This window comes from Eschrichtius robustus, chromosome 1 (genome assembly GCF_028021215.1).
Source record: "Eschrichtius robustus isolate mEscRob2 chromosome 1, mEscRob2.pri, whole genome shotgun sequence".
In the NCBI taxonomy this organism is placed as follows: domain Eukaryota; kingdom Metazoa; phylum Chordata; class Mammalia; order Artiodactyla; family Eschrichtiidae; genus Eschrichtius; species Eschrichtius robustus.
Genome location: NC_090824.1, coordinates 92,178,627 through 92,204,656, shown reverse-complemented (window position 1 = coordinate 92,204,656; position 26,030 = coordinate 92,178,627). Strand labels below are relative to the sequence as shown.

Below are 26,030 nucleotides of genomic sequence, written 5' to 3'. Positions count from 1 at the left end.
AATGTACACTGAAATATTAAAGGGATAAAGGGGCATGATGTGTAAAATCTACTTTTAAATAGTTCAGAAAAATACTGTGGTGGGGAGGAGGGAGAGGGAGAGAGAGAAAGGAGACAAATGTAGGAAAATGTTAAAAATTGGTGAATCTGGGTTAAGAGTATATAAGAGTTCTTTGTATTATTCTTTTAACTTTTCTGTAAGTATGAAATCTTAGCTTATTAGGCACAAGTTTTTTTATTTATAGGAAATAACACACACAAAGTGTGAAGTTGCAAATTATAGTGCACGTTCACGTTTCAGTTAATCCTTAAGCAGGTATGTAAAATAATTTTTAAATATCTTCTAAGTTAGAAAATCCTTGTTTCTGAAATAAGTTTTTATATAAAGTCAAATCCTTGTGACTTAAGGATGGTTTTACAGTCTTAAGTGATTCTAGAAAGTGCTCTTGTTTCACTGTGGTCGCTTCCAGCCCATTTTCTTGCAGAGCCAGCAAGGCGGCCTATAAGAGACAAACAACAGGAAATAATAAATATGCTTCATTGTTGTATTACAATATATGGTAATACTTTAAACTCTGAACACAAAAATCTCAGTCTCACTTCATAGAATTTCAATATTCATGATGCTAGAAACATTAAGGTAAAAAGTTAAAGTGATCAGAAGTCCTCTCAGTAGACCATCTTTTCTTCTACATTAAATTCTAGCCTTAAATGGGTGGGGGGCTGGGGGGAAAGCAGGCTGCAGAATAACGTAGACATTGTGAGTGCATATATTTTAAAGATGAGATCAACCATACTCCAGTATAAAATAAAAATTTTTTAAACCAACTATACGCCAATAAAAAAAATAATAAAATTTAAAAAAAAATGAGAGACTATATTCCCGACCTCAGAGTAGGAGTTTTTAAACAGGAAACAGCACTGATCGTAAAGGAACAGATCAACACATACTCGATGACCCACCAGTTCTCTTTGTATACAAAACAGACATACACACACACGTATACCAATAGACACGTACAAGATTGTTCATAGCAGCATAGTTCATAATAGCAAAAAAGTAGTAACACAAATGTTCAAAGATAAAATGCATATATAAATGCAGCACATTCATATACTAGAATATTATAAGCAATAGAAATGAACAAACTACTGCTACACACAAAACAACGGATGAACTTCACAGACATAATCTTGAGTTAAAGAAGCAGACAGAAAAGCATACCGTATGGTTCCATCTATATAAAGTGCAAAAGCAGGCAAAACTAATCTCCCCAGTGCTGGAAGTCAGGAGAGTGGTTCTCTTTTGGGATAGAGTGGGAAGGCCCACGGGAAGCTTCTGGAGAGGTGGTTATACAAGTGTGTTCACTTGTTAACTCAGTGCACTATATCCTTCTGATCTGTGCATTTTTCTGAATGTTATATTTAACACAAGTTTATAAAAAGGAAAAACCCACAGTGGCTTCCTTTTTTGGCAGCCAACATAAAGTCTAAATGCCTTAAAGTGACTTACAAGAACCTGTGTGATCTGGCCACCGCCCACTCCACCTCTTCAATAATGTCATTTCTCACCTCCAACTGCTACACATTTTATTCCTTCTGCCTCAAACACTCCGCTTCTCTCCCTTAGCCTAGCTAACTCCCTAATCATCCTTCCAGTTTCAATGTACACACACCCTCTCTCAGATAGCCTTCTCTGATGCCCCCAGGTCTGGACTGGTGTCCTTCCTACGTACTCCCACAGGACCCTGAACTTCCCTGACTCACAACATGTTTTAATTCAGTATTACCTCTCTGCACCTCCCCCACTGCCCCATCAACCTGTAAGCTCTGAAGAGAAGGGACACGACCACAGTGGTCTGTTTCACCTCACATGGTGCCTCCCTTTCAGTAAATACTGCCAAGTGAATGAAGTTCTGAATAAATGAAGAAATGTTTTGAACTATAGGTTTTCTTCACTAATTAACTTACTTCTTTGCAGAGGTTTCCAAGATCAGCTCCAGAGAAAAAACAGGTATCTGCTGCTACGTTTTCTAAGGAAATATCAGGCCCCATTGGCATGTTTTTTGTACACACTTTCAGAATAGAAAGCCTGCCCTGGAACAAAATAAAAAATAATATGTTTATAACCTTACAACATTTATGTCTGACACAATGCTGTATTAAAACATTTCAAGTTAGAGTTTTCTATCATATTACAGAGAAAGTATATATATTTCAGAAACAAACAATAAGAATCACTTCTCAAGAAGTAAGAAAGTAAATGTGACATCATGATACATTTTAATATTTTTATAATTAATTAAAAAAATAGCCAGCCACAGATATAATCTTTAAGAGACTTGATGAATCTCTCTTTTGGGTACAAACAGTCCCATCAGACATGGTTCAAAAGCAAATACATAAATTATCAGACACAGTTTAAAAATAAAATAGATATAATTTTTTTTCCATCCCTTCAAAATCTGATAAAAGCCTAAGGAAGGAAAAAAATTCATTTTCTGTGTCTTTCACCACTCACTGCCAGTGGCTCTGGATGTGAAGGGCAACGGATTTACTGATTCTTTGGCTGTGGATACATTGTATAATCTTTGTAACCTCAGATTTCTCCACTGAAGAATAAGAATGCTGACCCAGATAACCTCCAAAACCCTTTTAACACTTTAGGATTCCTCCATTCCAGTTGCAAAATAATGTTGAGTAGACTCAATAAACTCAGTATTTTGGGTCTCCCACAAAAAGGAAATTACTACCTTGCTTTTAGGCTTATGTTTCTCTGAAAACAGGGCCAGAGTACCCAACAAAAGCAGATGAAAATGATGATTTATGACGGGCCCAGGTAAGGAAAAACGTGGAATCCAATACAGGACACACACCATGTATACCTACACCAGTAAGGGATTCAATTCTGCCGTCTTCTTAGAGCTCAGACACTGATGTGTTGTTAGAAATGCTCACACAGAGTAAATGTGCACAATGATTACCTTTTCGTCTGGAGGTGGAATATAAATAATCTTATCTAATCTTCCAGGCCGTAACAAGGCATCATCTAACACATCAGGTCTATTTGTTGCTGCAACAATCATGACATTGCTATTAAAAACTTCCTGAAACTCTAGCTGAGGGAAAACATACAACACAAAGTAATGTCAATAAGTTGCTAATTATTAAATGTATTTTTTTTTTAATTACAAATCAGAAGGTCCATTTGTTTCTAAATAGGGGGGTATTTTTTTCTTGGGACTAGAATGCTTACATTTCCTTTCCAGACCACCTTCTCAATATCAAGGTACCCCAGAAACAAATTATTATCAAAGAGCTACTCTGTGTACACAGTGAAGGGAGTGATCAATCCTGATGGGGCATCTCTCAGTGTGAGAACTGATGAAAAGCTTTACACCACAGCAGAGAACATCTATCTGTTGACCTAAATCTGTTGACCTGAGCCCCAGTGAATGATTACAACTTAAATGGACAACTTGAAAAGACAGAAGCATCTGACTAACACATGTATAGCTCTGAAAAGTCTTGGCTCTCATTTTCTTGAAGAGGGAGATTTATTTTACCTCTTTGTTTTCCTTCCACAGGCAGAAATATGACAATTAACATAAGCTGCATTTATATAAATCCTGAAGATAAGAAATATCTAAGAGCAACCAGAGCAAGGCCTTACACATGCTAAGCATTCACAATTGTTGAACTTAATTATCATAGCAGTTCTCCAGTGATGTGATCTCTCAAAGCAATGAGTTCCCTATATCTGCAAGTATTTTAGCAGAGGCTGGGTAAACACCTGTCAGAGGCTATAGAAGGAAATCCTGCATGATGAGGAGATCTGATTAGAAAACCTGATGGGTCCCGTCAAATTCTAGTGGCATATGTTCCTAAGGAGCTGTAAGACTCTCTTTCCATGGAACAATTTAAAAAATGGGAAACAAGTAAGAACAAGAAAAAAATAAAAGAAAAAAAATTATCTGTCAGGAATTACTTAAGGATACCAAACTCTATCTGGAGAAGGCTCAGAAGAGAGGAAGAGGATTTCCAAGGTCACTTTAACTTTGTTATAACCAAGGAAACCCATTCCTCAAGAAAACTGAAAATTTTCAATTACTGATCATTGGAAATAATAGTCTGTTTTGTTTCATTTCACATAAACAATTTTAGAAAGGGATGAACACTAGTTTTTCAGGGTATAAAAATAAGAAGAAACTCCCTTCTCCACTAGCAATATGTAGTTATGTTTCTAATCTTAGGAAAAAATTCACATTCATATATATCTAAGATACTTTATTATAAAATTTGCCTCACCTTTCCCAGGTAAATCACTATTTTACCAGCTCTGTAAAAGTCCTAAGAGTCACACTGAAATTATATAATTCTATGAAATGAATACAGCATAGGAAAAGCTAGTGTAGATGCATTCTACTTAATGCTGGCCTGGATTTTTGGTGTATTCTGGCTAATAAATACCTCTTCGTTTTTTTCCAGCTCGTTGTATTTACCATGTTGATCTGATTTACTTCCTCTTCTCTCTATAGTCTTCAATCCAACACCATCTAATTCATTTAGGAGAACAGAAAGAACACGCTCTTGAACATTACATCCTGTTCTGCTGATTGATCGAGAGCCCAAGATTGAATCAATTTCATCCAAAAACACAATTGCTGGAGTATTTGCTCTTGCTTGTCGAAATACCTTTTGTTCGAAAAATGGAAATATTTAAAAGCTATACATCATGCCTTATTCATATGAATGTATGTTTTCTGCATTACTCTGTATTTATAATTTTTTAAGTACAAAAAGAAGAGAAAGATTCTAAATGTCTAAGAACTAGGGAATGAATAAATAAGGAATAACAGTATTATATAGGGGTTAAAATAATATTTTCAAAGAATATTTAATATTATTGAATTTTAAAAGTGATAATATTAAGTTAAAAAATCACAGATATATATTACATCCACCCATTCCCTGCCCAAGGACACAGAAAGACAAAGGAAATTCACCAAAATGTTAACGGTAGGTAGAGGAATTATGGAGGATTTCTTATTTACACTTTTCCATATTTTCTAAATTTTCTATACACAATCAGGTATAACTTTCCTAATAGGAAAAAAAGCCAGTTATATATAAAAAAATAAGGTTTATCCTTAAGGCATGAAACAAAAATTCAAAAGTAAACTTAACTGCATGAGGGAAAATAAAAAAACAAACCTGAGACAGGATTTGTTCTGAATCTCCAACAAAAGGTGAAAAGAGATCAGCTCCGCTCACTGAAACAAAAGAGCAATGACAGCTCGTGGCCAGGGCCCTCACCAGGGTGGTTTTAGCACACCCAGGGGGACCATACAGGAGAACTCCCTTTGGTTCTGTCAGGCCCATCCTAACAAATTCCCGAGGGAATTTCAGAGGCCATTCAATGCTCTAAAAGTACACAAAAAGAGACAGGACACAAAAAGAGAGAGTTGTTTTAGTATAATGATGAACATCAAAAAATTCAGTAAATTCATGCATTCAACAATCCTCAGGTACCTGCTGTGAGCTGGAAATGTGGTCCGATCTCCACACAGCAGCCAGTGTGATCTTATGACCTAAGTGAGGTCACATCACTTCCTGCTTAAAATCTTTCAATGACTTCTCATCAGAATTAGAATAAAATCCAAATCCAAACTCCTAACTTACCACTGCTTACAAGGCCTCACATAACCCATCGCCCAAACACCCCAGTTTGTTCCCATCTCACGGCCTTTACCTGCTAGTCTCTCTCTGCCTGAACACTCCCTTAAGATCTTTGTGTGCTATCCCTCATCATACATGTCTCCACTCATATGTCATTTCCTTGGAGAGGTCTTCCCTAACCACTATAGTTAAAGCAGACCCTCCTCCTCCTAGGCAGTCTACGCTACTACCCATCTTCTACTTTTGGAGCACTTATTCATTTGCTATCTGAAACTACTATTTTTCCATGTTGAGTTTGTCATTCTGCTCCTGCTAGAATGTAAGTGAAGTTCACCTCTAAATCCCCATCACCTAGAATGACACCTTCACAAAGTAGGCACTCATAATAGTAAGTAAATCCTCACTACCTCTGAGGTAGGTGGTTTTGTTATCATCATAACTTCACAGATGCAGAAACTCGGGCTTAAAGAGTGAAGTAACCCGCCCAGATCTTATTATCCTATTGCTAGCGAGGCAGCAGAACTAAGACTAACCCCAGACAGTGTAGATCAAGAGCACAAGCTCTTAACTACTGATATATTGCCTCTACAGAAAAGGATAGACAAGACCCCTGTACCTAGAAACTCCTATTTTAGTTGGGGAGACAGGCTTGTAAACTAACAAGCAGACCAGAGAAGGGCATTCCACAGACAAGGAACAGTATATACAGAGACACATGAAAGCATCCAATTCATCTCCCAACAGTAAGCAGGAAGAGAGGGGAGGATGAGGGAGGCAAGATGCGATAGAGCTGAAGTGGAAGTAGGGTTCAGATCACATTGGGCCTTGACAGTTTTAGTCAACAATGAGGAAGCCGTATAGAGAATGGATAGAAGGAAATGAAACTAGAGGGAGGGAGACCACTTAGCAGTCTCTTGCAAGGATTCAGACTACAAAAATAATAAGGCTTGATGTGTCACAGGCAGCGGAGGTGGTGTGGGAGGGATGTATATGAAACATAAAATGTAACTGTATTTTACGCAGGGGAAATCCAGAGGGGAAGTTACGTGATGCATGACATGACTCCATGCATTTAGAAGACAGGTTTCTGACTGAGGGGATGGGGTGACCGGCTGTATTCACTGAGGGAGGGAATCCAGGTGTAGAGGTGGAACTGATTAGCCGAACTTTGGACATGCTGAGTTTGAGATCCCTGGAAGTTATCCAGTAGGCAGGCATTTAAGTAGTTCTAATGATCAAAAGAACTATCTGTGCTGGATATAAAGATTTCTGAGTCAGCAGTTTTCAGGGGACAGCTGAGGCCTGGGACATTGAGGAGATCAAAGGCTCACTCAGAAAATGCAAAAAGAAAACTCTCAGGAGCTTGGAGAACTAACATTTAAGGTAGAGGACAGGAGTGCTCAGAAAGGCAGGAAAGCTTAATATTCAGAGCTAAAGAAACAGTGTTTCTAACAGCAAGGTGTTACTCATCTCCCGCATGTATTTTGTGAAGATTAAATGAGACAAAGCATGTAAAAAATTAGGGGGGCTTCCCTGGTGGCGCAGTGGATAGGAGTCTGCCTGCCATTGCAGGGGACACAGGTTCGATCCCTGGTCTGGGAAGATACCACATGCTGCGGAGCAACTAGACCCGTGCGCCACAACTACTGAGCCTGTGCTCTAGAGCCCACAAGCCACTACTACTGAGCCCGTGTGCCACAACTGCTGAGGCCCGCATGCCTGGAGCCCGTGCTCCACAACAAGAGAGGCCACCACAGTGAGAAGCCTGCACACCACAATGAAGAGTGGCCCCCGCTCGCTGCAACGAGAGAAAGCCCATGTGCAGCAACGAAGACCCAATGCAGCCAAAAATAAATAAATAAATAAATAAATAAATAAATAATTAGGGCATATTATAAACGTGCTTATCCATGGACACAAGGATTCCAGGGCTCACTGTAGATATAGCTTCCAGTTAAGACAAATAAATTATAATTGATACTTATAAATCAGTCTTGTGTGTGTGCAATTAGAGAAACCTACTTCCTTATGGCAGGATCACCCAAAGGGGTATTGGCAAAATCAATTGCTGAACCTGCAATGCAGGTAAGAAGGGCTGAAGAGAGCTGTGTCCCTCAACAGCCACTGTGAGAACCAGTATCAAGTAGCCACCCAGGCCATACTGTTTATTATAATTTTGTGTTTTTACCAGTCCCAGGGCAAACTCAGGCCTATGAACAGAGAATCTGTATTTGTATAGCCCATGAACTAATAAGAATCGTTTTTACATTTCCAAATGCTCAAAAAAAAAAAAAAAAAATTCAGAAGAATACTATTTTGTGACGTGAAAATTATATGACTTCAGTGTCCATAAATAAAGTTCCATCAGAACACAGATACTCACATACTGTCTACGACTGGTTTCGTGCTACAATGGCAGGGTTAAGTGGTTGCAACAGAGACCACAAAGCCTAAAATATTTACTCTCTGGTCCTCTACAGAAAAGAGTTTACTGACCCTGGTCTAAATTATAAACTCTTTAGAGCAAAAAGCAAACAAAAAGAGGGTGAGGCAGGAAAGTATGAAAAATAATATTTGATGCCTATAGAGTCCAGTTAAATAAGGACTGAAAATCGACCATTAGATCTAGATGTTGGGATCACATTAGTGATGACGTCAAGAAGTTTCAGCGCAGCTTGTTTTCACCATAAAGCATTACACTTAGACTGTCATATTCTACTGGCTTAAGCAGATTCTCTATCTCACCTGTTTTAACTTCAGTTTTACATCTTCAAGGCCACCAATCTGCTCCCAGCCAACAGGCTTGATGTCCATCAGTCCAATGACACTTCGAAATGATGAGGGCTGGATCTTTTTAAAAGCTTCAAGGAAGTCTGTTTCATCAATCATTGGATTGTCCTGGTTCTGAAGAAATCCACCCCAAAAAGCAAAATCAAACCAAAAATCAGGTGGGCCTTTTTAGTGATACACAAACACAATTACTTTTTAATTTTAAATCCTCTTTTGAATTTATACATCTATTCTGTTATCACTATAAAGAAATTTGTAACACATGGTATAAAAAAATTAAATGTCTCCCCCTCAACTCCACCAATATTCATCCCCAGAGAATGTCAACAGTCTCCTGTGTATTCTTCCAGTATGTTTTATGACATATGTATATGCTTTCAAAGAGATACACAAATGCGACCATACCATACATAATAATTTGTACTTTTTCATTTATCTTAGAAATCTTTTCATGTCAACTAATACAGCTCTACCTCATTCTTTTTGACAACTGCATATTGTATGAGTATTTTAATGACATCCTTCTGTTGAACGTAGGTTGTTTCCAGTCTTTTGTTATTAAAAACAAAGCTGCAACTGAAAGTCCTTGTGCACATGCTCAAGTATTTTATATAATAATTTCCTCAAAGGAGAATTATTGTGCTTGAGTATGCACACTTACAATTTTCACAGCTACTACTAAACTGTCCTCAAAGCTGCACCAATATATGAAGCTGTTCTCCCCACACCTCTCCAACAATGGACATTACCAAACCTTAAATTTCTGCCAGTGTGACAGAGGAAATGGTGCTCACTATTGTGTTAATTAAATTTCTTTAATCAAGAGTGAGGTAGAGGAAATAATGGAATTAGAAAATCAGTTTTGCAACCATCGCAGTAAAGGCTGTTTAGGGCAAGAATCAGTGGATGCTAATCTAGGGGAAGGAAAGTTTGATGAGGAACAGGATATCTTCATTGTCTGAGGGTTTCCTCACAGATTTCTTATTAGTTGCAAAGGGAAAAATAGCAGCTATACAGTAGATAAACTGGACAAAACCTTGACTGATTGATCACATCAGTCACCATTAGGGACACCACCAATGAGGGGCAGGTGGACGTATTGTGCCTCCACATGTGACATCATAAGAAGGACACACTATCACTTATGTAGTATCCCCAATGGGCATGCATAACCTGAATCTGACTATGAAGAAACAGACAAACCCAAACTGACAGAAGTCCTATGAAATCACTGACCTGCATCCTTGAAAAATGTCAATGTCAAATGTCGCACACATACCAAAAAAGTGCTAAGGAAGCGTTCAAGATAAAAGAAACAACAAACCAAACACAATACGTTATCCTGGACTAGATCCTGTACTGGAGGAAAAGAATGCTACAAAAATTGATACAGTTAGCAAAATTAGAATAGGAACCGTAAATCTGACAACATTTTGATCAATGTTAAATTTCCTGAATATAATGAGATTATACATACTTGTTCATAGGAAATGGACATTAAAATATTAAGGGATAATGGGTTAAGATGCATGCAACCCCTTCTCAAATGATTCAGAAAAAAACAATGTGTATACCTAGGCAGTTGACCCTTGAACAACATGGGAGTTAATCCTCGTTTAAGTAGAGGTGGCCCCCCATATCTGCCGTTCCCCACGTCTGTGTGGATTCAACCAACCCCAGACCGTGCAGTACTTATAGTATTTACTATTGAAAAATATCCATGTATAAGTGGACTGGTGCAGTTCAAACCTGTGTTGTTCAAAGGTCAACTGTACAGAGAGAAGAAGAGAAAAGAGAGAATGATAAAGCTAATTTGGCAAAATGTTAAAAACTGGTGAATTTGGATAAAGGATTTAGCAGGAGTTCTCTATATCATAACTCTCCCTGAAGTTTTAATTATTTCAAAATAATAAGTTTTTAAAAAAGAAAAAGAATCAAAAGACTAATTTTTAAAGAAAGTTGAGGATTTTTCATGTGTATAAGCCATTTATAATCCTTTTACTGTCAACTATCAGTTCATATCTTACTACCCATTTTCTCTTGGATTGTTGGTCTTTTCTTATTGCTTTGTGAGAGTTCTTTCTACACCAAGGAAATTGGTCTTTTGTCATGGGCTGAAAGTATTTTCCCCAGTCTGTCTCATGTCTTGCCTTTGCTTATAGTATTGTTTGTTTGTTTGTTTTGCTTTTGAACTTGTCATCTTTCTTTTTTTTTTTTTTTAATAGTATTGTTTTGCCATTCTAAAATGGTCAAATCAGTAAATCATTTCCTTTCTGGTTATTAAAAACTTATATTTCTATCTGTAATATCTGTATTATATTTAAGTATTTGCCCTCTTACATCAAATTCTGAACACTTAGTTATCCCAAAATTCCCATTTTCAATAACAAACTATTTTATCCCATTTATGAAAGATTAAATAAGTGAATATGTATACGTGGAGCTTTTCTGAACAGTGTTCCTAAAAAATGTCAATAATTGTAACCTCTGGGAGGTGAGATTTCAGACAATTTTTACTTTCTTTATAATTTTTATCTTGTTTAATTTCTCACAAAGAATGCTATTAAATAGTTTTCTGAAATAGTGTTTTTTTTTTTTAACTAGCTAGCAGTATTAGATATTGGGTAACTGAATACTAATTAATTTTTAGGTAACACCAACTAACATTTGAAAATCCCATTTACACTTGCAGATTACTTGTGTGTACACTATTCACTTGATTTTCATAATCCTTTCAGGCAGATAAAAATCCTTTCCCCTCTATGTGTATATGTGTGTGTGTTAAACTGTCTTTCTAACCCTTTAATAGGCATACTTAACAAAAAGCTGAACAAACTGTGATGTGCCCTTGCCTGCCCTGGCACAGACAGAGGCGGTAGCAGCCCCTCAGCTGCCTGGGGAGGGAAAGAAGAAAAAGATGGAGCCAGTACCTTCCCAGATGCCTCTGTCCCTTCTTCCTTTTTGCCTTTCTTTCTTCCACTTCCCCTGGTTGTTTATGAACTGAGCCATCACCTGTGGTAACTATGCCTGGGCAGGCCCCTCCTGAAGTAGCAGTGGGCTCCACCCTAGGACGGCTGCAGCTGGATGTTCCACCTAAGCCAACGTGCTTAAGGTCAAACCTGGAACTTCAAAGCAGAGGGAATTCTAAATGTAAACCTCCTTTCCCACACCCTGGTATTCTTGTCCTCCCCTCAAGAGGCATATATCCGCAAATCTTCACACATGGGACTCGTCATTAAACCTTCAAGCAGTTTTGGTTCTAAACCGAAAAGATGAGGACTTACAAGTTCACATAACTCCTTCCCCACCTTTGGTGTAAGAGTAAAAATAAAGGAAGAGAAAATGAGGAAGGATATAAATGACCTAGGTAAAAAGGTTTTCAAAATTTAGGATGATAAATCATCCTTTTATAGCTTAAACAAACTCAGAATTCGGTTTTAAAAAATTATAAGGTCAAAGAACAATTTTAACGTTACAACAGAATCCTCAGCATGCTGAAAATAATTTTTTTCTGAAGGGGTTTAGGGATTCAGGATGACATTACATAAAAGTGAACAGATTTTCCAATCTATAGTGTTGATAACTACTATATTTAAGATAATATCCTAACTATTTTTAAGAAAAGCAGTCATGAATTAAGGATTTGAATGTCCAAGATGAATTTAAATAAAATTCCAGGCACCGAAGCATCTCCTGAGTTAGAAAAGCTTATTTTCCCTTCAAGATGCTTATTAACAACAAAGGGAAAAATAGTATCTTGACAATGGAGACATCTCAGAGATACCACCTTATCCAAGAAATCAAAGTTAATTTCACCAGTAATAGGACAAAGATATATCATTTCCTACCTAACAGATGCAATGAGAAGAACACAGTATCATTTCTGTGATATTTCTGCCAAAAATGCAAAACCTGAATCAAATCATGAGAAAACATCAGTCAAACCCAAACTGAGGAATATTCTACAGAATAACTGAACTGTACTTTTAAAAAATTAAAGTCGTAAAAGAAAGACTGAAGAATGTTTCTAGATTAAAGATTAAGCAACCATGACAGCTAAATACAATGTGTAATCCTGGATTAAAAAATATTTTTTTCTTTTTTCCTTTTAAAATTTTTGCTACAAAGGAAATTAGTGGGACAAATGGTGAGATTTGGTTAAGGTCTATATAGATTAGGTAGAAGTATCATGTCAGTGTTAATTTCCTCATCTTGATAATTGTACTATGGTTTTAAAGTCCTTGTTTTTAGGAAATACACACTTAAATTTTCAATGCTAAAGGGGCATCATGGCTGCATTTGAGAGTATGAGTATATATATATATATATATATATATATATATATATATATATATATATATACACACACACACACACATAAACATTCATACACATGAAGAGAGTATGATAAAGCAAAAGTGGTAAAATGTTACATTTGACGAATCTGTGTGAAGGATATACAAAAATTCTTTGTCCTATTTTTGCAACTTTTCTCTAAGTCTGAAATAGATTCAAAATAAAACAAAAATTACAAAGAAATAGGTTTGCTTCTTCTGGGGCCACACTCTCTTTTTCCTGACGGCTCTGGGCTTCAGCACTAAAGAGTTACTATGGGAGTGGGGGAAAACGCTCTGGGCAAACCTGAAGAACTCAGCTCTCTGTCCCTACTTTCAGTCATATACTATTTATATGGAGTTCAGATGTAAAAATATATGTAAGAGGACTTCCCTGGTGGCGCAGTGGTTAAGAATGTGCCTGCCAACGCAGGGGACACAGGTTCGAGCCCTGGTCTGGGAAGATCCCACATGCTGCGGAGCAACTAAGCCCGTGCACCACAACTACTGAGCCTGAGCTCTAGAGCCCACGAGCCACAACTACTGAGTCCGCATGCCACAACTACTGAGCCCGTGAGCCACAACTACTGAGCCCACGCGCCACAACTACTGAAGCCTGCATGCCTGGAGCCCATGCTCTGCAACAAAAGAAGCCACCACAGTGAGAACCCCACGCACCGCCACGAAGAGTGGCCCCCGCTCACCACAACTAGAGAAAGCTCGCGCGCAGCAACGAAGACCCAACGCAGCCAAAAATAAATAAATAAATAAATTTATTTTTTAAAAAATATGTTAAGAAACAGCTGTCGATGATATCAAAAGTTTGAAGAAAATGTACTTACCACTTTTTTAAATCTCCAAATTAACTTGTTACATTAATAAAAGGGTTCACATAGAAGGTCATAAATCAATCCTTCTTACCTTCTCACTATGAAGCAGAGCGTGCATGGCAGCCTCCCTACAGAGTGCGGTCAGGTCTGCGCCAACATAGCCAACCGTCATTTCTGCAAGGAGGCTCAAATCGACTTGACTGGAGATGGGCATCTTTGAGGTAATCACTTGTAGAATCGCCTTTCTTTGTCTAAGTGTGGGAGTTCCAATGACAACCTATGTGCAAAGCAAGGAAAGAAAAAGTTTACAGCTTAAAATATTATTTTTTTAATCCTCACAAACATGTATAATAATTTAGCGAACAAATTTGGAACTATTACTGTGTACTCTTAAGCATACCTTAGATTTTGAATACATGAAAATCCTTATCTTCCAGAGGAGTAACACTGGCTAGAAAGTTGCACAGTTAAAATTACATATGTCATTTAATAAGTTTTTGTTATTTTTGAGAACCTACCACGTTCTAGGAGCCAGTAAACTAGATAGTCTATGTCCCTGCTCTTATGGAGCTTATTCAGGAGACAGGTACTACATGGTGGAGGAAGAAATCCACCCAAGTTCTAAACAGATTATGCTAAAGTGGGCAATTATCACCTGTCTCTTTAGAATCCTACCACAAAGTTCAAACATCATTTAAATAATCACTATTCAAAATATTTAGTAGAAATCAAGAATGAATTTAGGATTGAAGTTTATAAAATAGGACAGCTTTGAATATTCAACCTTCCTGGCAACTCAGGGAGCAATTGTGGGATAGGAGGCTGGCGTTCGGACAAGGAATGAATAAATCTAGAAGAGTTAAATGTCTGCGATTATTTAGTCCTTCCCTGCCTTCCCCCTTATTTCAATACATTTGTTTCTTGAGGCTATCCTACTTTAACTTCTCATTCCAGATCCGTAAGAGTTTAACATGTTTGTAGCAGTCCTAGTTCCCTTAAAAACTAACACTACTGATTATAGTACTCCCCATTCTCAGGACCTGCACAACTCATCCCTAACGGCCCCCTTGCTTCTCAGAACAATTTGACTCTGGAGGGGGAAAGGGTCCTGGCTCGCAGATCATTTGTGGAGCAGAGAATGGGTTCTCTGCTTTACAGAGCCCCACTCCAGCTTCACTGACTTCCAAACCTAAGTGGCAAACGCCTCGGGGCAGCCAACCAGGGCCAGAAGAGGCCGGGGTTCCAGGGTTAATGGGCTAGCTGGCTGAGCCTATTTACCTCTCGGTCGAATCTCCCAGGTCTGCGCAGCGCTGGGTCTAGCGCGTCCGGCCGGTTGGTGGATCCCACAACCACCACCTCCCGGCCCTCACTGATGCCGTCTAGCAGCGTCAACACCTGGGCCACCACGCGGCTCTCGGGGGCTTGGTGTGGGTCGCCCCGCCGGGGACACAGGGCGTCCACCTCGTCCAGGAAAAGCAGGGTGGGCCTGCGGCTGGCCAACTCCCGGGCGTGCTGGAAGACCCGCCGCACGTTCTCCTCGGTCTCCCCGGGCCGGGAGCCCTGCAGCGTGGGGGCACTCACGGCCACCAGCTCCGCGCCCGCCTTTCGGGCCACGGCCCGCACTAGCTGGGTCTTGCCCACTCCGGGGGGGCCGGCCAGGAGCACCCCGCGTGGCACTTCTAGCCCCAGCGAGGCCAAGGCGCGGGGGTAGCGGAGCGGCAGGTGGAGGAGCTCCCGCAGCGAGTCGGCCGCCTCGGAAAGGCCCCCCAGGGGCACCTCGGGCTGCGGCTCCGCTTCCGACGGAGGGAGCCCGCTCAGACTGATGTGGGTGCGAGGGGTGACCAGCCCGGCCGGATTCGGGTTGGGTGCCCCGCTGACGATGTGCAGGGCGGCCACCGGGCCGGGAGCGCCCGGAGGAGCGGCCACCACGTGGCCCAGAGAGACCGGACGGTTCCTCAGCAGCTCCTGCGCCGCCTCCAGCACCGCAGCTGGATTTGGGGCACCGGGCACGCCCGCCAGCTCCCGCAACACCGGCCACACGGCGAGATGCCGAAGGGGTGGGCAGGGCACTAACCGGAGTCGGCTCAGGTTGAGACTCCCCCGGGACCCCGGCCCCCCCACTGCCGCCCCCGGGCTCGCGCACTGCGGATCCAGTTGCACAAAGCCGTCCGCTCCATCCCGCCGCGGCCAGGCGGTGCAGAGGCAGGAGCCGCCGTCAGGCAGCGAGATCTCCACCGCCGAGCCCAGGTGCGCGCCTAAGGCGCGGAGGGCCGCCGGGCCCAGGCGACAGCGCTGGGTGCCCCGGTCCCTAGCGTCGACGGGTAGCAGCTTTAAGAGCGGCCCTTCGGAAAAGGGACCTGAGTCCGGAGCCATTGCTCACAGAAGACGCAAGGCCCAGGAAAGTGGGGTAGGAATTCCACCCGGGCCAGAAAGACCGGTACCCAGAGCTCCTCTGCCGGAAGCACGTGATGCGCATGCGCCAGGGATCAGTTGCCGTTCCCTTACAGGAGGCAGAAAGGACCGATCGGAAAGTTAGATGAAGTTAGACGAAGTTAAACAACGCTCGGATCCTCGGGGCTAGTTTGCTGTGGTGCTGGGATTGATGAACTCCAGTCGTCCTTTCCATAGCTTTACGGACAAGGCCTTCGTCACGGGTGTCTGGGAGGCAGCGTAAGCTACCTTCACTAGGTCATTAAGCATGTACCTTGGTGGTCTGGGGAGTCGCCACATAGCATCCTCTTTCCCTGGCTCCCGGACTCGAGCATCACCATCTGCGCTTTTGGAGTATCAGCCTAGAGACTTTGCTATTTTGTGAAAAAACCTCGACAGTCCTCAGGGGCACAGTATTTTGGAGTGCTCTGGTGCTAATGTCTTAGGTGACTTGGAGTGGATGAGAAATACAGCCTTGGCACCTTCAATAACCTGGGTTCCAACCTGTTTGTAAAGTCCATGCATGTCCTTCGTATACAAAAGCACCAGCCGAGCAAAAGAGAATCACAGTGTAGCATTTTAAATCCCTTGAAGAAGGGAAAGAAGGAAAACCAGGCCATCTGACTTAGTTGTGGCACACCAGTACATTCTGTTCATATTCCTGACTTCTCCTTTGGATGTTCTTTGACAACAACTTTATCATAACCTCTTCTGTTCGTGTGATTAAGTCCTTATTGTCTATCTGGGGCACAACAGTACTAAGTCCTGTATTAGAGGCAATGCCTGTCTACATTATTAAGACCTCCACCTAATATTCTCTTTCCACCTCTCCTCTCCCCTCCTCACTGGGAATTACTCTTTCCTCCTATCCTTTTAAATTCTGCTCATCAAAAAGAGCTACAGATATTCAAAGTCAAGATAATATGCCTTGTTTTTTATCCTACTCACATCTTTCTACCTCTGTTTTTCCCACTTTCACTGAAACCCAAATTTATGTGATTACAAAATTGAGATTGCAGATGGAATGCTTAAGTCACTGGAGTTTGAGTGATTTTTCTTCCTACTTATGCAAATAATCAGCTGCAGAGTCTATAGTGGTCTCTTCTCAGTGGAAAGTACTGTCAGATCTGGGATCTTATGACTAATGCCCATTCCTGGCCTCACTCTATCCAAACCTCAGGGCAGACACTATGACTAACTTCTGGAGTCCACAGTCACTTATCAGATCTCTGCTGTATGTTTCCAACTACTGTGCTGGAACAACTTAAAAGGAATTAGAAAATAGCATACTAAGAGGAGGTCCTGAAATGGGTAAATCACCCATTACATCCTGTTTGCTTCTTTCTCTTAATCGTATTGCCTTCTATTCTCTTTGGAGAACAAAGACTCTAAACTCAGACTTTTCAAGAACAGCTTTGTATTTTCTGAAATAAAAAGCCAATTTTTTTTTTTTTTTGGAGCAACACGGATGGACCTAGAGATTATCATACTAAATCAGAGAGAGAAAGATAAATATCATATGATATCTCTTTTACGTGGAATCTAAAAAAAGGGTACAAATGAACTTATTTACAAAACTGAAATAGAGTCCCAGTTGGAGAAAACAAACTTATGGTTAACAAAGGTGAAGGCGGGGGGGGAGGGGGGTGGGAATAAATTAGGAGATTGTGATTAGCATATACACACTACTATATATAAAACAGATATCTAATAAGGACCTACTGTACAGCACAGGGAACTCTACTCAATATTCTGTAATAACCTATATGGGAAAAGAATCTAAGAAAGAATGGATATGTGTGTATGCACAACTGATTCACTTTGCTGTACACCTGAAACTAACACAACATTGTAAATCAACTATAGTCCAATAAAAATTTTTTTAAAAAGCCAATGTTTTTACCTCTGAAGATGTGAACAAAATGCCCATTAAGTTATTCAATTATGATACCTCTACCTCACAGAGGTTCTTTTATTCTGGTTCCAAGAAGCTTTGGGGATCCAAAAAAGGGAAAGAAGACAGGACATGATAACTGTCCTAAATATGCAAAGGGTCGTCATATTAAAGAGTTGGCAGATTTATGTATATCTATAATGCAGAACTGGCCAGGAAGTGAAAGTTTAAGGAGTGAACACAAGACTCTGCCTCCTCATGTGGTCATGTGCAAGAAGTAGGAGACATAGCCAAGGGGCATAACCAAAGCCAATATAGGGAAGCAAATAAAGTTAAATCACTCTTAGAATTTTCTGAATTTGGTTTAAAACAGATGTATAGGCTGCAGTATTAGGGATATGATATGAAGGAAACCACATGTTGCTTTGGATTGGTCTGAAAGGTTGACTTTATACAAGGTCAAGCTAGAATTCTCTGACCTTGTAGGACCCATATATCCAGAATATAGTCACTTCTCTCTATCCCTAAAAGGTTGAATTCTCACCTTAGGTTGCAAACAAAAGCAAACAGAAATCCTGTTCCTGGACCTTCAGCTATTATCCACACATTCTCAGCAGAACTATAACTGGCTTTTCTAGTCAGCCAGTGAAATCCACTGTGTCCCTTTAGGTCAGACCATTTGCAACACTATTATTTCAACTACCTTAATAGCCACATTATCATACCAGTCAATGACATAGTTTTCTTCTTGTGGGAAACCACTCTAATAGCAGTTGTGTGGTCCTTTTGCTTGTTTTTAATATGACCCAAAATTTGATGATTCTACGAACTGAAGAGTAGCAATTAAAGCACCAAAGGTTGAACCACTAGAGGGAGTCCAGAACCAAATAAGCCCTAAGGCTGTAAAATTTGAGTTTGAAGCGTTCTCAACTGTGGGTCTAGGTTTTCCCAAGATTCACACCCAGGTGTATGAAACAATCTGTTGACTATATAGCTACTTATTTTCACATAATTTCTACATGCCTCAGGCCATGTATAACTCACTTCCCACATTGTTCACATTATCCTCGGTACTGAATACTTCATTTGTCCTTTGAAATGAAGGTCACTGTTTCCCTCCCACGTCCAAAAAATGTGTGGGAGTAGTCATGAATGCTGAGGCATTTTTCAAATTTTTCTTTGGGAAACTTCTTTCCATGTTTCTCTCCTACTCCCAGACCCTCAAACTTTTCTGACTTCAAGCAGACTCAATATGTTTCATTGCCATGAAACAGTTTCTGACCTGCTTTAGTGCCACTGGGATGGATTCTAGGCAAACATACCACCTCCAGACAGAATTCATCAATTCTTCCTTTGGCTTTCCTCAGCATGTCACCTGCACCCCTTTTAGTACATGGCTTCATTATGCCTTGAATGAGCTAGTTGTTTTCCTACCTGTCTTCCCTCTACTCCCTTCTTATTTTAAGAGTTGGCACTGTGTGTTATCTTTAATCTTTCATTCTACCTTTTCTCAACAGGGCCTAACTACTTGCTGTATGATCCTTAGCAATCCATTTAACCTTTCTGAGCCTGATTCTTGTAATCTATAAAATGGATTATTGTTGAGGATTAAGTGAGATAATATTATTTTTTAAACTGAAGTATAGTTGATTTAGAATATTATATTAGTTTCAGGTGTACAACATAGTGATTCAATATTTTTATAGATTATATTCCACGAGGTTCTATTATCTTAATTGTAATGATTATTGTCCACCTTATAAGGACGTTATAATGTATAAAAATTTCTTTTGAAAAGTAGAAAACTATTGGTATGTAACATAAGGCTCTACTAAACAGTAATAGCTATATTTAGAGGGTGCCAGTCACAATTCTAAGTGCTTTACATGTGTGATCTCATTTAATCCTCCCAATAACCTTGGGAGGTTGGGATGATTATTTCTAATTTACAGATGAAGGAACTGAGGCACAGAAAGGCTAAGTAACTTCCCCAAGGTCACACAGTTAGTAAGTGGCAGAGCTAGGATTCAAAACTAGCTCTGTGGTTCCCACTCTGAACCACTACACTATGTTATGCTACAATGAAATTTCGGTTTACCAGCTAGGTTCACTTGTTACTTCTTAGTTATGTGACCTTAGGCAAAGCTTAAAATTCTAAACCTAATTTTCATCATTTGTAAAATTGATAAAAGTAATTCCTATCTCACAGATTTATTTACTCAACAAATATCTATTAAACTCCTCCTGTTTGCTATATGCTGGGCATATTGCAATATCACGTTGATTATATTCACATAAAACACTTGGCATACTGCCAGGCACATGGTAAGTGGCCAATGTTAATTATTGTTTTAATTAATAACAATAAGCCAATAACTTCTCTGACACATGTTTCCTATTACTCAGCTAGAGATTATGTTCTGATCATCACCATATTGTCATTTCTACTGGTCCCTTAATTCTATTTGAAATATTTTTGTGGCACTGTTCTATAGGATATTGCCTTGCTATCATAGCAAAAACAAACAAAACAAGACAGCAATACAAGCATCTCTCAGGGCTAAACAGAGAAAGTGCTTTAAATGGCTACTTTCTGATACATAGCTAAGGCTGGGTGAGGCATGCAAAATATATGCTTACTACCAAGGAACATGAAGTATTGGGTTGGCCAAAAAGTTCGTTCTGTAACATCTTACAGAAAAACCCACACAAACTTTTTGGCCAACCCAATATATTTGATGAATGTGAAGCTGTGAGGACCATCAAATATAATGCTTTCAGGAAATGTACAACAAGGTCATCTTGGGAAAGAAAATAGCCCCACATTACATCTCCAGTGACATATAAAGAGCCCAGCAACACTTCTGGTAATCCAGACAGGAAGGGATGGCCTGCTATGCTCTACTGTGCTCTCCTGCACTGTACTTTGGTGCTCTGAGGGTCCATCCTGTGCTTGCCTTACCCACATACTGTGAGAGTCAGCAGTATTTGCTAGATTGCATAAGAGATTTTACCTCCCTAGGTTGCTGATAATCAAATGAAATGATATATAGGAAATCACTTTGAAATATTACACACACACACAAACACACATGCAAATAGTGAAGAGTTATATACAAGAGTGTTGTAGTCACGTCCAGAGAATGCCTGATGTAGGAAGCAGATGTGGAAAGTATTATCTTCCCCATTTCTGAACTTGCTCTCAGCATCTTTTTCTTAATGTGGCCACGCTTGCCTTCCTGTCTTGACTAGTTCCCCTTCTCCCCATTTCAGTTCCTATTTTTAAAAATAAATTTATTTTATTTATTTATTTTTGGCTGCGCTGTGTCTTCGTTGCTGCTCGCAGGCTTTCTCTAATTGTGGCGAGAGGGGGCTACTCTTCGTTGAGGTGCACGTGCTTCTCATTGCGGTGGCTTTTCTTGTTGCGGAGCGCGGACTCTAGGCGTGCGGGCTTCAGTAGCTGTGGCACACGGCCTTAGTTGCTCCGTGGCATGTGGGATCTTCCCGGACCAGGACTCGAACCCATGTTCCTTGCATTGGCAGGTGGATTCTTAACCACTGCGCTACCAGGGAAGTCCCCCAGTTCCTATGAATAATAATAACAATAGTGAACGTGTAGTGAGTGGTGCTTTACATATATTATTTAATCATCATAACAACTCTGTGAGTTATGTACTAGTATTATTCCTGATACATTCAAGAAAGCTGAGATCCAGAGGGTTTAAACAACTTCACAAGGTCATACAGCCAACAAGTGGTAGAGTCAGACTTCACACCTGGAAGTACAGCTCTAGAGCCCATGTTCCCACTACTATGCTGACTGCATCTCACCCTGCCATAGTGCCTGCCACTGTCTTAGATATATATTTACCAAGCTAAATTTTTTCAGGCAGCAGTCAACATTTTTCTTCTTTACCTTTTATAATTCAGTCAATGATACCAGAGTCATTTTTTCATCTAAAATCAACCCTGGGGACGCCCCTGGTGGTCCAGTGGTTAAGACTCCGTGCTTCCACTGCAGCGGGTGCGGGTTGGAAGCCTGGTTGGGGAAGTAAGATACCACATGCCTCACAGTGCAGCCAAAAAATTAAAAATATATAAATTAATTAATTAATTACTTAAATCAACTCATATAATACTTGTTACCCAGTATGATAAGTTCAGAATCTTATCAACTGGTAATAATTCATGCTATAAACTTTGATTTTTAGTCATTATCTGGGGAAAAGAAGAGTTTAGCAATAACTCTGTATAATATTAACTAAACCACTAGCTTAGCTAGCTGACAACCACAAACATACCTACTCAGGAAATGAGGTCAAATCTCAGCTATTTTTCCTCTGATGATTACTTGATATAACATTAAAGCTGCAACTTGCTCAAGGGTTAGGCACAAGTTGGCAGAATCAGCTTTATTAATGACATTGTAAACAGGGATAAGCATTTTGAAATGTATGCAAAATATCTTTCTGAGCTATGGGAATGGAGTGGTGAAAGACTAGGGCTTGAAAGAAACCCTGAAATCATTTAGTTTGTACAGTTAAGCCTGGAGAGGTTAAGTGACTTGCCCAAGTAGTTAATGTTATCCAAATGGTTACTGGTTGAATGGGGGCTAGAATTCAGGTCTCCAGATTAGCCTGCACAGTGTTCTTTCCTCAGTACTGCATTTCTGACTAGAACTATCTCAGACAGGCTGCTGTAATGCATACGATGATGTGAAAGATTTTTCACAGTCAAGAAACCCTTCATTAGTTGCCATAATAAAGACACTACATTACACTCAGGAATCATAATTTCATTGTACAGTCTGCCCTCTGTATCCCCAGCTTCTGCATCTGTGGATTCAACCAACTGCGGGTCAAAAATACTTGGAAAAAAATTTTCAGCAAGTTTCAGAAAGCGAAAGTTGAATTCGCTGCACTCTGGCAACTATTCACACGGTTTTAACATTGTATTTACAACTATTTACATAGCGTGTACATTGTGGTAGGTATTATAAGTAACCTAGAGATGTTTTAAAATATACAGGAGGGTGTGTAGTTTATATGCAAACATGTTATATAAGGGACTTGAGCATCCATGGATTTTGGAATCCACAGGGGTCCTGAAGCCAATCCCCCTTGGATAGTGAGGAATGACTTTAGATTTAAATAAGTAGATTCCATATGTCATATTAGCTTAATTTGAAAGCAGCTAAGGGTTTGGCTGCTGTGGCTAGATCTTGAAGGACAGACAAACCCACCTTGTGTTTGTGAGAAAATAGAAGCAATCATATAAAATGTACATTAGTGTCATCCTAAAATCCTCAAGTGTAATTTTAGGATAAGAAGCCTCAAGTTCTAGAATTGGACCTCTCTCCACAAAACTGATCTTTATGTAAAACTAGCTTATTGTCCTTTTGATGTAGTCTGGGTGCTTCTTTTCAACATCAAAGGAACCAGAAAGTCCAAGAACTGTTTGCCTCTAAAGTAGTTCTCTTAAGGAAGAGAATTCTCTTTCCCTCTTTTGGCTTATTTTAGAAGAATGAGTTATTTATTCTTGTCACCTAGCTCCCTCTTTTTCTAAGCTCTGACTGTACTTTGTGAATGATCCATGTCTATTCAAAGCTCTTTGCAGCATGAGAGAAAAGTTCTGCCCTGTCCCAGGAACTTCCTGGCCTCCTAAAGCCTTGCCAACAGCCAGACTACAAAGTTGGGTATGTAGGGTTCCCTGGGTCCTTGTCACTCAAAGAATGATCTATGGACCACCAGCACTGGCATCACCTGGGAGGTTGTTAGAGATGCAGAATCTCAGCCCTGAATCAGAATCTGGCTTTTAACAACCTCCCCCGCATGATTTGTATGAGCTGTCCTGCCTGCTCTTGTGTGAACACCTGTTGCTTCTCTCTGGTCTAGAAGTAAGGCTGAGACCACTGTACTCCAGCCCAAAGTAAAAACCTTAGGTTTAAAATAAGAAGTCTTTGGTTATTTGGGGACGTAACTTCATTAATCTTGTCTGATAGTTGTTAAACTTGGATTGGAAAAAACTTCAGAGGTCATCAAGTTTAGCCATCATCATTGCTGTGAATTTCAGTATCATGATCAATTTTTGTAAAAAGGCTAAATTTTTGTTCAGGATATTCTGTTCAAGAAGATAAAAGCATATGATATACCGTAGAAAGGCAGCCAGAAGAATGGGAGAAATTTATATATTAAAAAAAAAAAAAAGCTCTTGGTGATTGAAGGACTACATTTCAGTAATCTGGAAAGTTTATTGATGTGAACTCTCTCAGCCATGGTGGTGTCCCCCAAAGAGGTGTTTATCTCTTAAATTCATATTCTAACACCATATGCTTACTTTATATCTGCCCAAACTTACAGTCTTATACAGTTATAATTTTAGTTTAACTTCCCACAAATTCAAGGAATTGCTATTATCTACTAAACTAAAATCTCCATAAATAAAGGGAGGATAAGAGATAAATCTCCCTAATGAAAGAATTCCAAATACTATATGAAGATAAACCTCTCTTCCTTTCCAGGCTGGTCCTAGTGACTCACTTCTAAAGAATAGAGAATGGAAAGGAAAAATACTAACTTTACAGTGAAGAAACCTGGCACATACCACCTTCACCAAGTGATCAGGGTTAACCTCACCAGTGATAGCATGGGGATATCATTTACCTCCTGATGTAATGTGATGAGAAGGGCACTTGGCATTTGTGGTATGCTTTCCAAAAACACATAACCCCAGTCTAATCATGAGGAAAACATAAGACCAAACCAATTTGAGGGACAATCTACAAAATACCCAACCAGTACTCTTCAAAACTATCATGGTAGCCATAAAAAAGAACAAAATAATGTCATTTGCAGCAACATGGATGGACCTAGAGACTGAGTGAAGTAAGTCTGAGAAAGACAAATATATGATATCGCTTATATATGGAATCTAAAAAAAGGGTACAAATGAACTTATTTACAAAACAGAAATGGAGTCACAGATGTAGAAAATAAACTTATACTTACCAGGGGGCAAGGGGGGAGGGATAAATTGGGAGATTGGGATTGACATATACACACTACTATATATAAAATAGATAACTAATAAGGACCTATTATATAGCATAGGGAACTCTGCTCAGTACCCTGTAATGGCCTATATGGGAAAAGAATCTAAAAAAGAATGGGTATATGTATATGTATAACTGATTCACTTTGCTGTATACCTGAAATGAACACAGCATTGTAAATCAACTATACTCCAATAAAAACTAAAAACAATCAAACTGCCATAGAGCAAAGACTAAGAAACTGTCACAGACCAGAGAAGACCAGAGAAGACACGACAACTAAACATAATGTGGTATCCTGGATGGGATCCTGGAATGGAAAAAGGACATTGGTGGGAAAACTGGTGAAATCTGAATAAAGTCTGGAGTTTCATTAATAGGAATACACAGTGTTAGTTCCTTAGTTTTGACAAATGTACCGCGGTAATGTAAGATGACAGCATTAGGGGGAACTGACACTGGGTGACAGGTATATAGGAACTCTGTACTACCTCTGTAACTTTTCTATAAATCTAAAACCTGTAATGGAAAATAAAATGTCCCACAAACTCATGAGAATAGTTTTAACACATTAAAGTAAGATTTCTCTTGATACGTATCTTCTGCAAGTTTAGAGGGCAGACTTGGGCCAAATGCCAACCTATACTATCCACCTTTAAAATACTTCTTGAGGCCTGTTAGCACCATTTTGCTAAGCCTGGAAGTTAAAGTTTTACCGATTTGAATTCCCAGAACATAAAATAAAAGTCCATTTTCCTAAAGCTCATTTAACTCTCGCAAAGAGAATTGCACTGATCTCAGCAACGTTTGATGGATTCGTATGGGTCATTGGGCTTTTCTGAGCCGTGGTTATCCCATCGACAAAGTAAGGTCCCTCCCGGTTCTAAAATTCTATAAATATGCCTCTCTCAAATACGTTAAACATTGTTTAAAGTGCGGTATCGATTCTGAGAGGGGAAAACAATGAACATTTTGATTAGGCAATTAATTCCACAGACATTTATTAAGCGGCAATCACTGTGC

The 26,030-nt window shown here is 39.7% G+C and overlaps 1 protein-coding gene across 2 annotated transcripts; it reads right to left on the bottom strand.

Annotated features, from left to right (window-relative positions):
* Positions 1-227: 227 nt before the first annotated feature.
* Positions 228-16,093, bottom strand: AFG2B (AFG2 AAA ATPase homolog B). 2 transcript variants are annotated; one of them, XM_068550976.1, is made up of 8 exons: positions 14,911-16,093; positions 13,724-13,909; positions 8,424-8,582; positions 5,214-5,423; positions 4,470-4,694; positions 2,984-3,118; positions 1,971-2,096; positions 228-499 (listed from the first exon to the last, which is right to left on the bottom strand). In XM_068550976.1, the coding sequence occupies exons 1-8, from the start codon at positions 16,003-16,005 to the stop codon at positions 332-334; spliced, it is 2,304 nt and encodes a 767-aa protein (XP_068407077.1). In that variant the 5' UTR covers positions 16,006-16,093; the 3' UTR covers positions 228-331. The 2 variants fall into 2 exon arrangements, with proteins under 2 accessions (XP_068407077.1, XP_068407086.1); XM_068550985.1 differs by lacking the exon at positions 2,984-3,118.
* Positions 16,094-26,030: the final 9,937 nt, after the last annotated feature.